At 36.0% G+C, this 15,234-nt stretch overlaps 3 protein-coding genes across 3 annotated transcripts; all 3 read left to right on the plus strand.

Moving 5' to 3' along the window:
* The first annotated feature begins 919 nt into the window (after positions 1-919).
* On the plus strand, positions 920-4,013 carry LOC113498946 (myrosinase 1-like). The gene is made up of 6 exons (XM_026879213.1): positions 920-1,009; positions 1,300-1,421; positions 1,563-2,233; positions 2,478-2,786; positions 3,296-3,534; positions 3,793-4,013. The coding sequence occupies exons 1-6, from the start codon at positions 984-986 to the stop codon at positions 3,983-3,985; spliced, it is 1,560 nt and encodes a 519-aa protein (XP_026735014.1). The 5' UTR covers positions 920-983; the 3' UTR covers positions 3,986-4,013.
* A 338-nt stretch (positions 4,014-4,351) lies between these two features.
* LOC113498953 (ubiquitin-like domain-containing CTD phosphatase 1) lies at positions 4,352-9,264 on the plus strand. Its single transcript, XM_026879225.1, has 5 exons — positions 4,352-4,523; positions 5,673-5,854; positions 6,251-6,386; positions 6,813-7,024; positions 7,383-9,264. The coding sequence occupies exons 1-5, from the start codon at positions 4,352-4,354 to the stop codon at positions 7,707-7,709; spliced, it is 1,029 nt and encodes a 342-aa protein (XP_026735026.1). The 3' UTR covers positions 7,710-9,264.
* A 1,229-nt stretch (positions 9,265-10,493) lies between these two features.
* On the plus strand, positions 10,494-14,374 carry LOC113498962 (heterogeneous nuclear ribonucleoprotein A1-like). The gene is made up of 2 exons (XM_026879237.1): positions 10,494-11,788; positions 11,825-14,374. Exons 1-2 carry the CDS (start codon positions 11,116-11,118, stop codon positions 11,893-11,895), a joined length of 744 nt encoding a protein of 247 aa, XP_026735038.1. The 5' UTR covers positions 10,494-11,115; the 3' UTR covers positions 11,896-14,374.
* The last annotated feature ends 860 nt before the right edge of the window (positions 14,375-15,234 follow it).

Below are 15,234 nucleotides of genomic sequence, written 5' to 3' on the forward strand. Positions count from 1 at the left end.
GGCTGTCAGACTTTTTCAGCTTCTGACTACCTGTAACGACTGTCAAAGCTGTAGGAATAACAGCCGGGACCCACAGTTTAACGTGCCTTCCGAAACACGGAGGAACTCGTTATGACAAAGATGGTCACCCATCCACGGACCAACCGCGTCAAGCATAGCTTAACCTGTGATCGAATCACTTATGCGGTTATAGCTTCGCCACGAGCTCCTCATTGTTGTTGTCCTCCTGTTGAATCATTTGAGTTATCTACTGGATTCTATGCAATTGCGACCCCAAAAGGGAAATGGAGCACATCTTCAGGATTGTCTCAACAGTTATGCTTGAAGCATTACAAAATTACACGGCTGCACTACAATAAAACAAACGCTATTGTACACAATTGTACTATTATTATATCATCGCCAGGCACGATTTGTTTTTTCAAACATTTCTCTTGAACGGTAATTCTGAAAAGATTATATACTACGAGGTATACGCATTCCATTTGATTAAAGTTTCTTAAAATTATCTTTAATACTCACACAAAAATTTGGTCATCACCGCTTTTCTGACCCAAAATATTACCATTTATGCCAAAAATGTACTGAAAGCGTAAGAAATTATACGTATAAGACTGCAATTCGACCTTGCATGCTTTTCGATGTCTGAATAAAATAAAAATATATTTTACTCACGTCGGCAGTACTGGTAAGAACAAAACAAATTGAAAATCAAAACGTTGGCCTAAAAAAGCTGTTTCAAAATCGTTAAATTACAAATCTGGTGACTAGCTACACAGTTCCAAAATGTCATTCCATGAAGATGAACTAGTAAGTACTCAATAAACTACGATCGTTTCATTCCGAGACATTTGTTATTAATAAATATCACCTGCCTCTCAAAACGTAAACGGGCTGAAACGATTGCAGAATAGCCGATAACTCACTACAGACAGACGTGATTGTGAACAAGCACGGCATAGTAAGACGCGTGCCTTCGAACAATGAACAACTACCTCTTTCTGCTCAGGTAACGCTTGCTTTTATTTAATTAATCAAAACAATGGAGATTTAGATCTGTTACCATAATCCGTAAGACATTTTTAACACTGTTAATCTAGACTCTCAAGTATAATGGCACAATAGCACATCTTTATTTCTATGCTATCTAGATATATATAATTCGGACTTTGTAAATATGATTTCTAAGGACTTGAATTGAAATTCGAATTTCTATTATATCAATAACGATTATTGTTTCTTTCTTTCAAATACGACATATCGTTAAACATATTTTTCCCAATTTTATTTTATCCACAGCATCTTCTTGGGGTTAAGCGATGACGTAATTAGTAAAAGCAAAATCAGGAGCTTTCCATCAGACTTCTGGTTTGGAGCGTCGACTGCTGCTTACCAGGTAGAAGGTGGCTGGAATGAAGATGGTAAGTATATAATTATATTGTTTTTGCGCTAAATGTAAGATAGAACAACTCTGTCTTGCACCTGAAGTAACAATATGTTTCCAAAATAGGGGTTCCAAGTACAAACTTGCATTATTATTCATATAAGTATATTTTTCTCAGGTAAAGGATCATCTATATGGGACACTGCATGTCATTCAGACCTCAATCCCGTAAGAGATGACAGCAACGGCGATGTGGCCGCAGACTCCTACCACAAATACAAACGAGATGCTGAAATAGCCCAAGAGCTTGGACTAAACTTCTACAGGTTCTCCATATCCTGGCCCAGGATTCTCCCCAACGGATTCCCGGACAAAATCAACACGCTTGGCGTTGAATATTACACCAAAGTCATCAACGAACTTCTAGCTAGAAACGTGACCCCAGTCGTCACACTTTACCACTGGGATCTACCAAGTAACTTGCAGAAACTCGGAGGTTGGGCAAACCCGTCAATCGTTACTTGGTACACAGACTACGCTAAGGTTGTCTTCGACAAGTTCAGTGATAAAGTCAAGCATTTCATCACGATGAATGATCCGAAAGGCATTTGTTTCGGAGGTTATGGATCTGAGAATACAGCTCCGTTTTTAAACATGTCTGGTATTGGAGAGTACTTGTGCAGTCGGAATGTGTTACTGGCCCATGCTAATGCTTATCACTTGTACGATGGGCACTATAGGAAGCTGCATAACGGTACCGTTGGTATAGCGCTGAACTTCGTGTGGTATGAGCCTGCATCAGATACTATGGATGATAATAGTGCCGCTGTGGATGCTAGACAGTTTGAGGTGAGGACTTTTTTGTAGTTTTAGATAGTTATCATAAAGAGAATGGCATTATTCAAGGTTAGGGTTAGGGTTTTATTCAACATTTAAGTGAACATAACGGCCATGCGTTTGAGGGAATAAAAGTTACAGTTATCCTTACCTACTTAGTAACAAGTTGCGATTCCAATTGTACATTCCAATATTTTGTCACACGGTTTAATAACTTTTTTTTCGCTTAATTTTACACAGTTTTCTTTGATTCCAGTGGGGCCAATACGCTCATCCAATATTTTCGAAAGCCGGTGACTATCCCACAGAATTTAAGAAGAACATTGCATACAAAAGCGCTGAGCAAGGGTTCGCCAGGTCCCGCCTTAACCATCTCACCGCCAAAGATGTGACGTTGATTCGGGGGTCAGCTGACTTCCTGGGCGTTAACACTTATACTACGAAGCTGGCTTATAGAGATGCGTCTCTTGAAGGCATGTACACGGTACCATCGTACATGGATGATATGGGCGCTGTGTTAGTCAAAGACCCGGCGTGGACGCAGAGTCAAACTAATTGGTTGCAGGTATGAATAAAATAATTTGTATTTTATTTGGTTGTATTGGTTTCAACTTTTAAAGAACGTGAGTTATACATGTACTTACTTGATTAGAAAACTTAGAAATACTCGATTATATGATTAATTTTTCCTACAATATTTGTGTTTTCTCGTGTTCAATTGAATTTTGTGGCCCTAATTTTTGACGAGAATAACCTTGTGTCCATTACGTTAGTGAGATCATCTATTACATGGGATTTAGTTCACGGACAGCCGGATGGTAAAGGTCACCACGCCTAATCCACTTGGCGTGACTTGTCACAGGTTCGATTCCCGTGTAGGGCAAGTATTTATGAGAACCACGAATTCTTGTTTTGAGTCTCGGTGTCTTTGTGTATTTGACATAAACGTAAATGGAACTCCGCGCAAGGATTGAATGCTATGACCGTCTTATTTACTTTCTAATAGGAAATGAAGGTTCTCAATAGGCCTAAGATTATTTTTCCTCTTTATGCTTAAAGCTTTACTTATTACAGGAGGTACCGTGGGGCTTCTCCAAGTTACTTATCGCAATAAAAAATCTGTACGACAATCCCCCGGTGTATATTATGGAAAATGGCTGGTCTACTGAAGGAGGTCTTCTCGATGAAGATAGAATTAATTACTTCAGGACGTATCTGAACGCTTTGCTTGATGCCTTGGACGCAGGTTGCGATGTGAAGGGATACAGCGTCTGGTCTTTGATAGACAGTTTTGAATGGCGGCAAGGATATTTGTAAGTATTTTCTAATTGACTCATACTTTCATTTATTTTTTTAATCTTTTTGTCACTTGGTTGCTAAAGCTGACTTCATCTCGTCTCAGCCTACTGCCGTCCACTGCTGAACGTAGGCCTCCCCCAAAGAGCGCCAACCATCCCGGTCCTGGGCAGCCCGCATCGATCCGCTGCCAGCCACCTTCTTCCGGCCGACTTATTAAAGCCAAATAAACATGTCTCGAATACAGTTTAAAAGAAAAAATCGTTATTTTTCAGAGACAAGTATGGATTGTACGAAGTAGATTTCTCCAGCCCTGACAAGACCCGGACTCCGAGAAAGTCTGCGTTTATTTACAAAGAAATTGCCAGGTCGAAAACTCTCGACCCTGATTTTGAGCCAGAAAAGTTTATTGTAGAAGTCACCCAAGACAGTCAGGAAAAGCTTAAAATAGAGAATGATGTTCTTTAGAATAAATGTATTATAATAATTTACTAAATGCGGCGTTTTATTTATCGAATTTTTGAAAATAGTGAATTCTTCCCGGTTTAGTGTAGTAGTTTAAAGTCAATTGATGATTTTTTATTTTTTTATTTACGACTATTCATTAAATCTATTGTAAATATACTTGCCTGTGTTTTGAATATCTTTATTTTTATACAAAAGGGATGTTTGAAAATAAAATATTCTTACTAAATGAATTGCATCCAATGTTCACATCTCTAGCGCTGCCTACCTCAACAGTTACTAGCTAAAGCCCATCACTATTGCCGTGTCAAATTTGTTTTGTTTATATGTCACGTCCACCGAACGAAGTTACACGAATATTAGTTAAAAATGTGTGATTTAAACGATAATCCTATAAAGCTTAGTGTTAAATGGAATGGCAAGGAATATGAAATACCGGAGTTTTCGCCATCAGACTCCGTCGCGATGCTCAAAGTCGCCATCGAAAATGCCACGGGAGTCAGACCGGAAAGACAAAAGTTACTGAATGTTAAATTTCAGGGTAATTATAATGCGTTTTGTGTCACCATTTCTCTTTATAACATTCCAGTGTAGCTTAAAAATAATTACTGTACAAAAATAACGGTTATTTTGCACAAAATTTATGAAGAAATCCGGGTTTTTGGGTCGTAATGATTCTTTATATAATATACCGGTTAAAGCGTGTAATACTTACAGCTTCTTGGAATTGCACATTTTGCGCTACATTTCGACAACTATTAATAAACGAATTTAACTAAGACCTTCTCAAATATCTCCTACAAACATGTGTTTACATGGGCAGATGTCAATCTTGGATTTCTTAGTAACTTTCCTTTTTATGCCTAGGAAACTAACTGAAAGGGGAAAATCAACTTTCTGGCTTAATAGAAATCCAGAACTATGCATATAGAAAATGTATAATAGTAGAAAAGGACCAATAAGTCTCAATTTACATTCTCATAACAACATTATTTACTTTCAATAGAAATTCATTTAGAATACATAACAAATTGCTATTATAACAATTGATGATTATTATAGGTATTTCTTTGTCTACCCACTCTCCATAAGATTAGATTAATCCTGACTGTTGTCATGTTTGGAGTAAATAATAATGCATCTAGATTTAACTAGAACTAGGCCTAAAACTGCAACAGTATGTTTTAGTTTTATTTAATGCTTTGCTAGTGTTAGCAAATTGAGTCTTTGAGATGAGAAAGTTTAATGGCTTAATCACTGTTCTGGGTGATTTAATTTGAAGTTGGTAATATTAAAGTATCTGTAACAAAGAGGTGAAAAGTTAGTCAACATCTTTTACAAGTGAAGACACCAAATGAATCATTCATTGTTTTTATAGTGGTGACAGAAATGATTCATTTCTAAAAAATTTACTGTCAAATTATTATAGTAATTAGGTTCAATGTTTACTGACTTTTGTACAGGCTCCTTTTGAAACTCCCATGCAAAAAGAGGGATGTTATAAGATTATGTTTCTGTGTGGAATGGTTGCTTCCGAATGGATTGAGCGACTTCAATAAAGTTTGCTTTGTATTTCAGACATGTTTGATACAAAATAGTCTACCTTTACAAAAGTTGTGGCAGGTAAAAGATTTCACTGCCATTTATTTTTTAATTTTTGATGCTACATACAACCTATCTTTTTTACCAGGCAAAGTGGCAACAGACAATTGCACATTATCTGACCTTCAGCTGAAGCCAAACCTGAAGATCATGATGATGGGGTCTCTAGAGGAGGCGATAGCGGGCGCGCAGACCAAGCCGGACGTCGGGGACGAGGTTGTCAATGACCTGGATATTGAAGAGGAGGAGGTCGATGTGGAGAATCAGGAGGTTCGTAGATAGTATAGGAAATATTGCATAGCATTCTAAAGTGTAGTCTTAGACTTTAGCCCCGCTAAGCGGTTGCCATCATGTTGCCATGGCGGTCACCACGCCAAACCCAATGACGTATACGACCCGATTTTGTTTTGCACATATACTTGTCTTGATTTTAGGTGTCTGTGTATGTGACTTGAACGTTTGTAAACGCTCGAAACACAAAAATTAAAGAAATTCGTTTCTTTAAGCGTCGTTTTATTTCAAACAAAAAAGGCTATGTCTGTTTGCGTTTGTGACTCCATGGGTCCCAAGGATTAAATTCCTTATTTCAAGAGTCGCAGTTATTGTAAAAAATATATATTAGAATATGTGCTAATAAATACTTATAATTTTCATGGACGATTTCAGATATACCTAGCCAAAATAAACAAGCGCGTGCGAGATTACAAGATCACGATGTTGAACGAGCCGCGCGCCGGCAAGAAGCTGCTCGTACTCGATATAGACTACACACTGTTCGACCACAGATCTGTCGCTGAAACAGGTAACTATATAACGAGCATTCAGGTCTAGTGGTGGACCCTGACTGCTACACTCATCCAGGACAATTTTTTGTGATGAGTACTCTTATTCTGTGTCTCAAAGTACCATGTCACTTTTCTTAACTGATATGTACCTTCTTAATTATTCAAAGAAACCACTGACTAACACAAAAATCGTAAGGAAACCTGGTTTCCAAATATTTGAATCTGAAATCGAAAACCCACAGTAAGCTAGCATGGTGATCATGGTGGCAGGCATATATTACAGTAATAGAACTACCGAGTACCGACCAACAAAAAGGAAATAAAAGTGTTCTTTGCTTTTGCAAAAAGTACATTTTATCTTCGCAAAATAATAATAATAATAATTCTCGACCAAAACCAAACATCCTTTATGCAGTCTCTCAAACATCACATTTATTTTTTAGGCTATGAATTAATGCGTCCATTTCTCCACGAGTTCCTAACGTCAGCTTACGAGGACTATGACATCGTGATCTGGTCGGCAACCGGCATGAAGTGGATTGAGGAGAAGATGAGGCTCCTCGGCGTGTCCACACACCAGGACTACAAGATCATGTTCTATTTAGACTATCTGGCTATGATCACTGTGCATACAGCCAAGTATGGGACCATAGATGTGAGTAAATACTTTTGTAATTTCTGAAACTCAGATGAAATACTAACACTTCTTTTCTAAGGTTTATAACATAGTAAGATATGTTTGATGCCTGATCTTCCATGGTCTCCTAATATATGTATAGAATCTGTTTAAATACTTTATTAAAAATCGGTTCTATATCTGTTTATAAATAGTTCTATTGCTAATTGTTTATTAAAGTAAAGTATATAAACAGTTTTTTTTTATAAAATAACTAACATAGATAAAAGAGAAAAAAATACAAGGAATGAGTTTAATAAAGTCTCAGTGCCTAGGACTTTGTCTAAAAGACAGGACTGGAAAAAAAATTCTTAATTATCTCCTATTATATTTCCAGGTGAAACCACTAGGCGTAATATGGGGCAAATACCCTCAATACAGTTCAAAAAACACGATAATGTTCGACGACATCAGAAGAAACTTCATCATGAATCCAAAGAGCGGTCTCAAGATCAGACCGTTCAGGCAAGCCCATCTCAACAGGGACAGAGATCGAGAACTCCTGCACCTGTCCACTTACCTCAGGGACATAGCACAGTACTGTGACGATTTTGACGTTCTCAACCATAAGAAGTGGGAGAAATACAAGCCAGATAAGAACAGGATTCAAGCGGGGAGCAAGAGAAAAGCTGAAGACAGCGCTCCCTCGACACCTAAGGAATGACGTTAGATCAGCCCGTTTCGATAAGTGACATTCTTACATTGTATGACACTGAACTAATTGTTTGAATGTATGGAATTGACAGGTGACAGTCACGTGACTTTAAAAAGTAGACTGCACGGATAACCTAGTTCTATAATTCACAGCAATAACATCAAACCAAAACCGCGAGTTCGATCCGTAGGATAAACATTTTTGTGATCTTAAAATGCTTGTTCAGAGTGCGTGTGGCTCTATGCATTTGATATTTGTTTCATTTGTATACCTAACGAGAAAATAAGTTCAAGGGGGACAAACATAGTTCTTTTTTTTCAAAATTGATCAGGCCATCCACTTTGGAAACCGCAGGAGAATTATTGGTCACGTTATGTAAACCCCAGCGATAGTATCAAATTCCTTGCTGCGTGAGTCTTTATAAACGAATAAAAAAATGACTGTTGTTTCCATACATTTGAGCGCTTTGAACAGTATTGCTGGTAATAGTGTCACTTGTCAACTGGGTCAGACCTGTCGGTCTGCGAATCGCCTTGATTGCTTGATAAGACTGCGATCTACACAGCTTTAGACTGTAACCAATATTACTAAGTCATACATTGAAAATGTTAGGTAAATGAATGTTTAAAAAACAAACTTGAAATTAAGGCGATTTGCGTTTGTGTATGCAGTATTACCACAGCTATAGGTTAGATTCATTATCGTTAACAAAATTGTAATGTGTTTTGATAGCAGGCTCATTTCAGGCACTTTTGCATCGTTGAAATTCCAAAATGACATTCTTATGAAGAGAATCGGCAGAAAACTCCATAAAATAGTTATTATTTTAAACAAATCACTTTTAGAATGGTCTGGTTTTTATTTCAATATCGTCCTTACAATGCAACTTGAATAGTGTCACTGTTCATTTGATTCCTACGGTTTATTAAAAATATCGTAATATTTTAGAGAAAATCTTTCTTACATTGAATTTTTGGGCGGCAAAACGAATCTGCGAATTTACTCTTGCCGAATTGACAAGTTAGTCAATGTGTTTATGTGTCCGTTACAATTTACTACTCATATTAAATTTTCAAAGTGATTTCAAACTCAATCTGTTTCCCTCTGTTTATATCTTGTAACTTATACTTGTGGTTCTACTGCATTGTATTGGTCATTAGGTTGATTTGAAATTAATGATGTTATATAGAACAAATAAAAAGTAAATATGAGACTAATTATTTAGTTTCTATGGCGCTAGTGGACTTTTAGTTATAATTTTTTATTCTATAATCAAATACTGGTGCGAAACTCAATTACAAAGTTCATTTTTAGTATTGGCAACATTGGATTAACGAAAAAGTTGGTATATCTTTTTCAAGGCATTTTAACTTTGCTAGAATGTAGTAAATATTTGGAAAATTGCAATTATTAGGCAAATATGGTCCTTTAGAAATATAATGTTAAAATCTAAGGCTGTTTATCATGACAATGCAGAACATTAACGAAACGTGGCATTTAATGCGTTGTATTTATATGTAGTCTTAATAAATATAAGAAAATAAATTCAGTTTTAACAAAGTCACTGCTTGTGAAAGCATGTTTTATTTGACCTGCAAGCCCCTATTGTCCCTCTTTTTATAATGTTATATAAATCTTCTGTCTCTATTTAACTTCTTTAGAATAAGACCGAATACTTGTGATTAGGCCCCTAGCGTATTAATTAAGTCTATAACATTAATAAAAATGTATTTCAATAGTTCATTATAAAAAAATATGTGTCCATTATACATGAACATCCACAAATTAGGTAAGAATATTTATTATTTAGTATAAATGAGAAAATCCACTCGTTGTTTTGATTAGAACAAAGGAAGGAATGACTACTCCGACAGCTTGATGGCAAAATGCCTTTGTTTTTTTAACCTTAAGTAAGTAGGTACTAGGTAGTAACTAGTAAGATAGAAGCTAAAAACAGGGGATTAAAAATTCAGAGAAACTAAAAAGTAATCTAATATTTCTTTTATTTTTGCCTATTAGAATTTAGAAGACAATGATAATCTACAATACCTGTTCATTTTTACCTTCCTCTTCGGAAAAATCGTACCTATAGGTATATGCTATGACTAACCATACTCCGTTATTAAACCCTGGCAGGTTATTGTCATAAAACGATCGAAATTTGACACAGTTTTCCACAGCCTGCAGCTGGTCTAGGTTTAAAATGAGATAACACTATCCGTCTAGATCTTCTAAGGTCTAGATACCTCTATCTCTCTCTCTATTACTGAGATGAGTGACTTGCGTTCAAAAAGGTACCTAAAATGTTCTCGAAACGGGAAAACATTTGACGTCGAATAAGGTAAAATATTCTCACTAATAAACAATAGAATATTGTGGTTTATCGAATGACGATTTCAGAGAATTTAGAACTGCAAACAGGTAAACAATTAATAGGAAAATCTTTTAATTTTATTATTAAATTCTCCTCTGAGGATGGCTTTTACAATACCTGTGGATTTTTTAAAAATCAATTCTTTCTCGTACTTGAGACATCGCTTAGTCAACATATGTATACCCAGTATTTAAGTCAGGGACGGATTTGATAAGTTGGCTAGCTGCATACATAAATTAGCGAGCCAAACTTACTTTCCACAATGTCTGATGTCCTTTTAGAAGGATGCAATATTAAATTAACGGGATGTGCGGGTTCCTAAACGACGCTACTACAACAAAATTAAAAATTGCGTCCCGTGCGAGGCCACTCGTCTTATACATAAGTTTTCCCCTGTTTAAGATCCTCCTTACATTTTTACAACTTAACAACTGATTAAACGTCGTTATTTTGTCAACCTAAATAAAATATATTTTCCCGGAATAAGTGGAAATTATTTTCTTACTGATATGGTCACACCCGCTTGTGACGAAGTTCAATACAACACCGCGTGCTAGTGTGTATCGGTGTCTTTGTGTTGACTGCTCGTGTAAATGTGTGCGTGATACTTGTTTTGTTAATTTGGTAGCGTGGCTATTCCTGACCAGTTTTAATTCAACGGAGTTACGAACAATACGTTACAAGATCTATTAATTTACATTGTGTTGTGCATAATATATTTACGTAAATAAATTGAAGGACAAATGTTTATTTAACGCCGGTTTCCGCAGTGAAACAGTTCCATATTTGTGTTGAGTAAATACAGTCATACAGTGTGTGGACAAACCAGTGTCATTATAGTGATAAGAAACATAAACAAGTCGAGTTTGTGTTTTATAAGACTGATAAAAGGTTATAATAAATAACTCGTCTAATAATTGTAGTTTGTGAGTTGACTGGTTGGTATTCCGCCGTTAACTATTTTTGGCGATTACGTCATGTTTCGGGAGTGGTCCACAGACGTTAAATAATTAGAACAATAATTGTAATTCAACGTGTACAATGTCGCACGTGGTGTCGTCCCAGCCCTCGGCCACATCGCCGTACCAGCCGACGGCGATGACAGAAACTGGCCAGGAGAAACCCGAACCCCCAAGAATCCACGGATCACTGAGCGAAACCGGGCAGGACGACTGCTGCATCAGCACAAGGAATCGGACCGGCCTTGGTTACGTGTGTTGTAAACTGTTGTCCCTGTGTTGCCAGGGCATAAAAAACTGCACGGAAAGCTGCTGCGACTCCTGCGCTAATTGTTTGAACGATTGCTGCGAGGATAAACCCAGAGATAGGAGAAGGAACTACAACACCAGATACTCCAACTACAGCGGGACTAACAATTACTATGACAACAATATCAACGACGACGCGACTTGGGGCCTCAGTAGTCTGTCGGACACGAACATGCATGTTGGGGTCGGGAATAACGATATAAGTCGGGATGATGACTTGATAACGCATACGAGTCACCACACAACTTGTCATGATTCCTCTATGCACCACTCTAGCCACCATTCTGGCGGGCACCACGACTCTAGTGGGCACCACGACTCTGGTGGTCACCACTACTCTGGTGGGCACCACGACTCTGGTGGTCACCACGACTCTGGTGGTGGTCACTACGACTCTGGTACTTGTGACGCCGGTGACACCGGTGGTGGTGGGGATTCTGGTGGAGGCTGTGACTCTGGTGGAGGCTGTGACTCTGGCGGAGGCTGTGACTCTGGCGGAGGCGGAGACTCTGGCGGAGGCGGAGACTCAGGCGGTGGTGGCTGTGATGACTAAAATATACAATTACGTGTTTTGCAACGTATGCGGCTTAATACATAGGCACAACAAATGGACGATCATTAATAGTTTTTTGCCCCGAGCCGTTTAATAATTTGCCGTTTGCCATTTACAGTATTGTATTTTATTTATTTATTTAACAATGCCATGTGTAAAATAAATAAATAAAAGCAAACGACAAACTTGGCTTATCTACTAAAGTCAATTAATTCAATTATTGGCTAAACTCTTGGCGTTCGTTGAGCCCATGTATTGGCAACATAACACGAAAGGTTGTGTTAGAATTTTATAAATTGTTCAAAGTAAATGTTACCAGCCTATATATACTGCTTTTCTATAGAAGTAAAAACTGCTTGGTACTTACATTGAGGCCTTAAAACTAGTTTGTTGTAATAACATGATAAGAGTTAACTCATAATTATAAGATTAAGGAATTGTGAAACTGTTGTCTTAGCACTTGTATTTTATCATGCGTCTGATTAACTAGGATGTTTTGTAAACTGCGACATTTTGACGTCAATATGAGTTTTTTAATGTCGTAAAACTAAAAAAGCTGTATAGTTCATCTTTATGTTGATATCTCACAAAATAACTATAAAGTACCAAAAAGTTAATACGTACTTAAAACACACCATCCAAAGTAGACATAATACTCGAATTCCAATGCCTCATTGACTCGTGATGACAACACTAATTAAGTTTTCCCTAACACATACCTATTAGAATCTCATAACTCATTGAATTCCACTCGATAATTAAAAAGTAACGAAATTCCTTCGATTCCTATTAGCGGTAAAAGTAAAATTACATATAACCTCAATTTTTTTTTACAAGAAACGGTACTTTCGACCTGATTTACTTTTTGTTTATTTTTACTATGTGCTATATAAAAATAAAATAAAATAAAATAAAATAAATAAAAAGGTAAACTGTAGTTTTTATGTCAAGAGTTTTTACGAAGCACAAGCCATAGTTTTAAAAGTAATGTTATATAAGTATTATTCTAGGCTATTATTAAAAGAAACGAATCTAAATGTTGTGAAAAAGTACCAAGTTATGATGTAGGATTTTTACCATATTTATTATATTATGATGTGGTCAAACCGCAGATAAAATTGTACCTAATGGTATTTTTATACTCTACGGAATACATTGCTGAGGCTATGTTTGCATTTACCTATAATATCGGGTAATTTTTGTAATAATACTCTTATTAAATAGTAAATAAAATAATTCATCCCCAAAGTGCAAAATTGTGATTAATTCGACTGAGGAATAATAAAAAAACATCGTTATCGTTCCTTTAAAATGTACTAAGTAACGTCAAAAATCCCGCCAAAAATTGTATGCGGCGTATTAACGTTATTTAGTTTTTTTCCTCAATCCAGTCAAGTCACAAAGGCCAGTCATAGAAAAACCTGTTCCATGAGTTTTTATTGTGTTCGAAAATATTTTGGATTGCTAATGTTCTGAGAACTAGTTTTCCGTCATTTAGTTGAAATCTCATTCTTAACTATTAGTGAGTCAGTTGTAGAAAATCGAATAGATCATGATATATAAAGATGAAATAATTGTGTAACGCATGAAACAAGGAAATAGAAAAATACTGTACAATGTTCTTTCAGGTGCTTTTTTTCTATATCTATAGGTAATTTATTAAACGGCTGAGATTCCTCAAAAATATTGTTTTCTCGTCAAACACAAAACCTTTTTAAACTGTGTTCTATTAACCCGTAAATAATATATCTATTTCTCTATTCAGACCGTTTTACGATAACTTGTCTTAGTAGGTATTGTCAATACAGTTGCTAATAAAAATTTTGGTTAAAACCAATTATTGTACTTAATTATCATTTAGATCGTCACTTTGACTGAAGTGTATGAATTGACCGTTAAGTACAAAGACTATGGTCAGCAGTGAAAGACGATCAATAAAATCTCATTTACAAACTGGAAAAAAGACGTTTAAAGACCCAAAACTCGTGTGAACAGTAATTGGAAATTAAGTGAGGGACGGTACACTCAAGATCAATGCAATTAACTTCCAATTATTGTATTGGCAAGCTTAAGGAATATAATTAATTTCAAATTTAATTCTATCGCCATTCAATCGGCCATTGTAAATGGCAGAATCGGGGCCCTGGGCTTTTGTTGCCAACTCTACCATTATGTAAAACAAAAAACCTTAGGACTTAGTTATTAAACTATTTTATAATTCTTTTTACATTTATAATGCACAAAAGGTATATACAATACTACCTGTACATAAAAAAAGTACTTATAACATTTCTAGTTTTTTTTGGGCTTGAATGTTTCAAGTGATATTTATATACTAGTAATTTTATAATGAATTGTCTCAAATTAAATATGATTTTTGATGTACTATAGACCTAATATTACCTACATACGATTATATTATATACATGTTGAGATGTTGTATTAAAATAGATTTATTAAAAATATATGTTTAATTGGACGTGTTTACTATCTCATTTTTATTTAAATACCTGTCAATTGAAACCTTTTAATATAGCCATCGTAGGCATTGCTTTTTACCGTATACAATATGTAGTAAGTTTATAGAAATCATACCACCCGCCTCTTTTGCATTCTAAATACATTATTTGCATTGATAATTCTAATGGTTCAGTCGTGGTGAAATAGAACATTTTTAGGGAAATATCTTGTTAGCTATGTAACCCGTATAGTTTGTTTCCATTAATTTTCCTGTGCCATTGAACCCGCAACCTAGCATTCTGTTTAAGAGTGATTGAGCAAAAATAGAATTAACATGACATTCGGTAAAAATTGAGCGAAGACCAAATATTTTTTTTAAATAGGGGGAGGCAATTTAGATAAAGTTCGACGTCTAGTGCGTCTTACAAGGCGCTTGTAGATATCGGCCTGGCACTAATCGAAAACTTCCCGGGTTCCTTCTGCCTACCCTAGTCATCTCTTGAAGTTTTTACACTAGCAGAAAAGACAGCACGCTCACCCCGCTACTAATCAAAAGTTACCGATCCCACAGAAACATACAATCAAGTTAAAATCTATTCAATGTGATAATTGTTCTTATAAACCACATGAGTATCAAGTTTCGTCTGAATCCGTTCTGTGATTTTTGCGTGAAAGAGGAACAAACATCCATACATACAAAGTTTCGCGTTTATAATTAGTAGAATTGGAAGGCATTCCACTTCGTCATTACGAACTATTTGCGTAATTAACCGCATTCGCTTATGAGTAACAAATAATCGAATCTTTAATACCTAAAATAATATAATGAAGAGGTATTTGTGAGTTATAATGCATCATATATCCTCTACTCATGCGTAC

This window comes from Trichoplusia ni, chromosome 1 (assembly GCF_003590095.1).
Source record: "Trichoplusia ni isolate ovarian cell line Hi5 chromosome 1, tn1, whole genome shotgun sequence".
Lineage (NCBI taxonomy): Eukaryota > Metazoa > Arthropoda > Insecta > Lepidoptera > Noctuidae > Trichoplusia > Trichoplusia ni.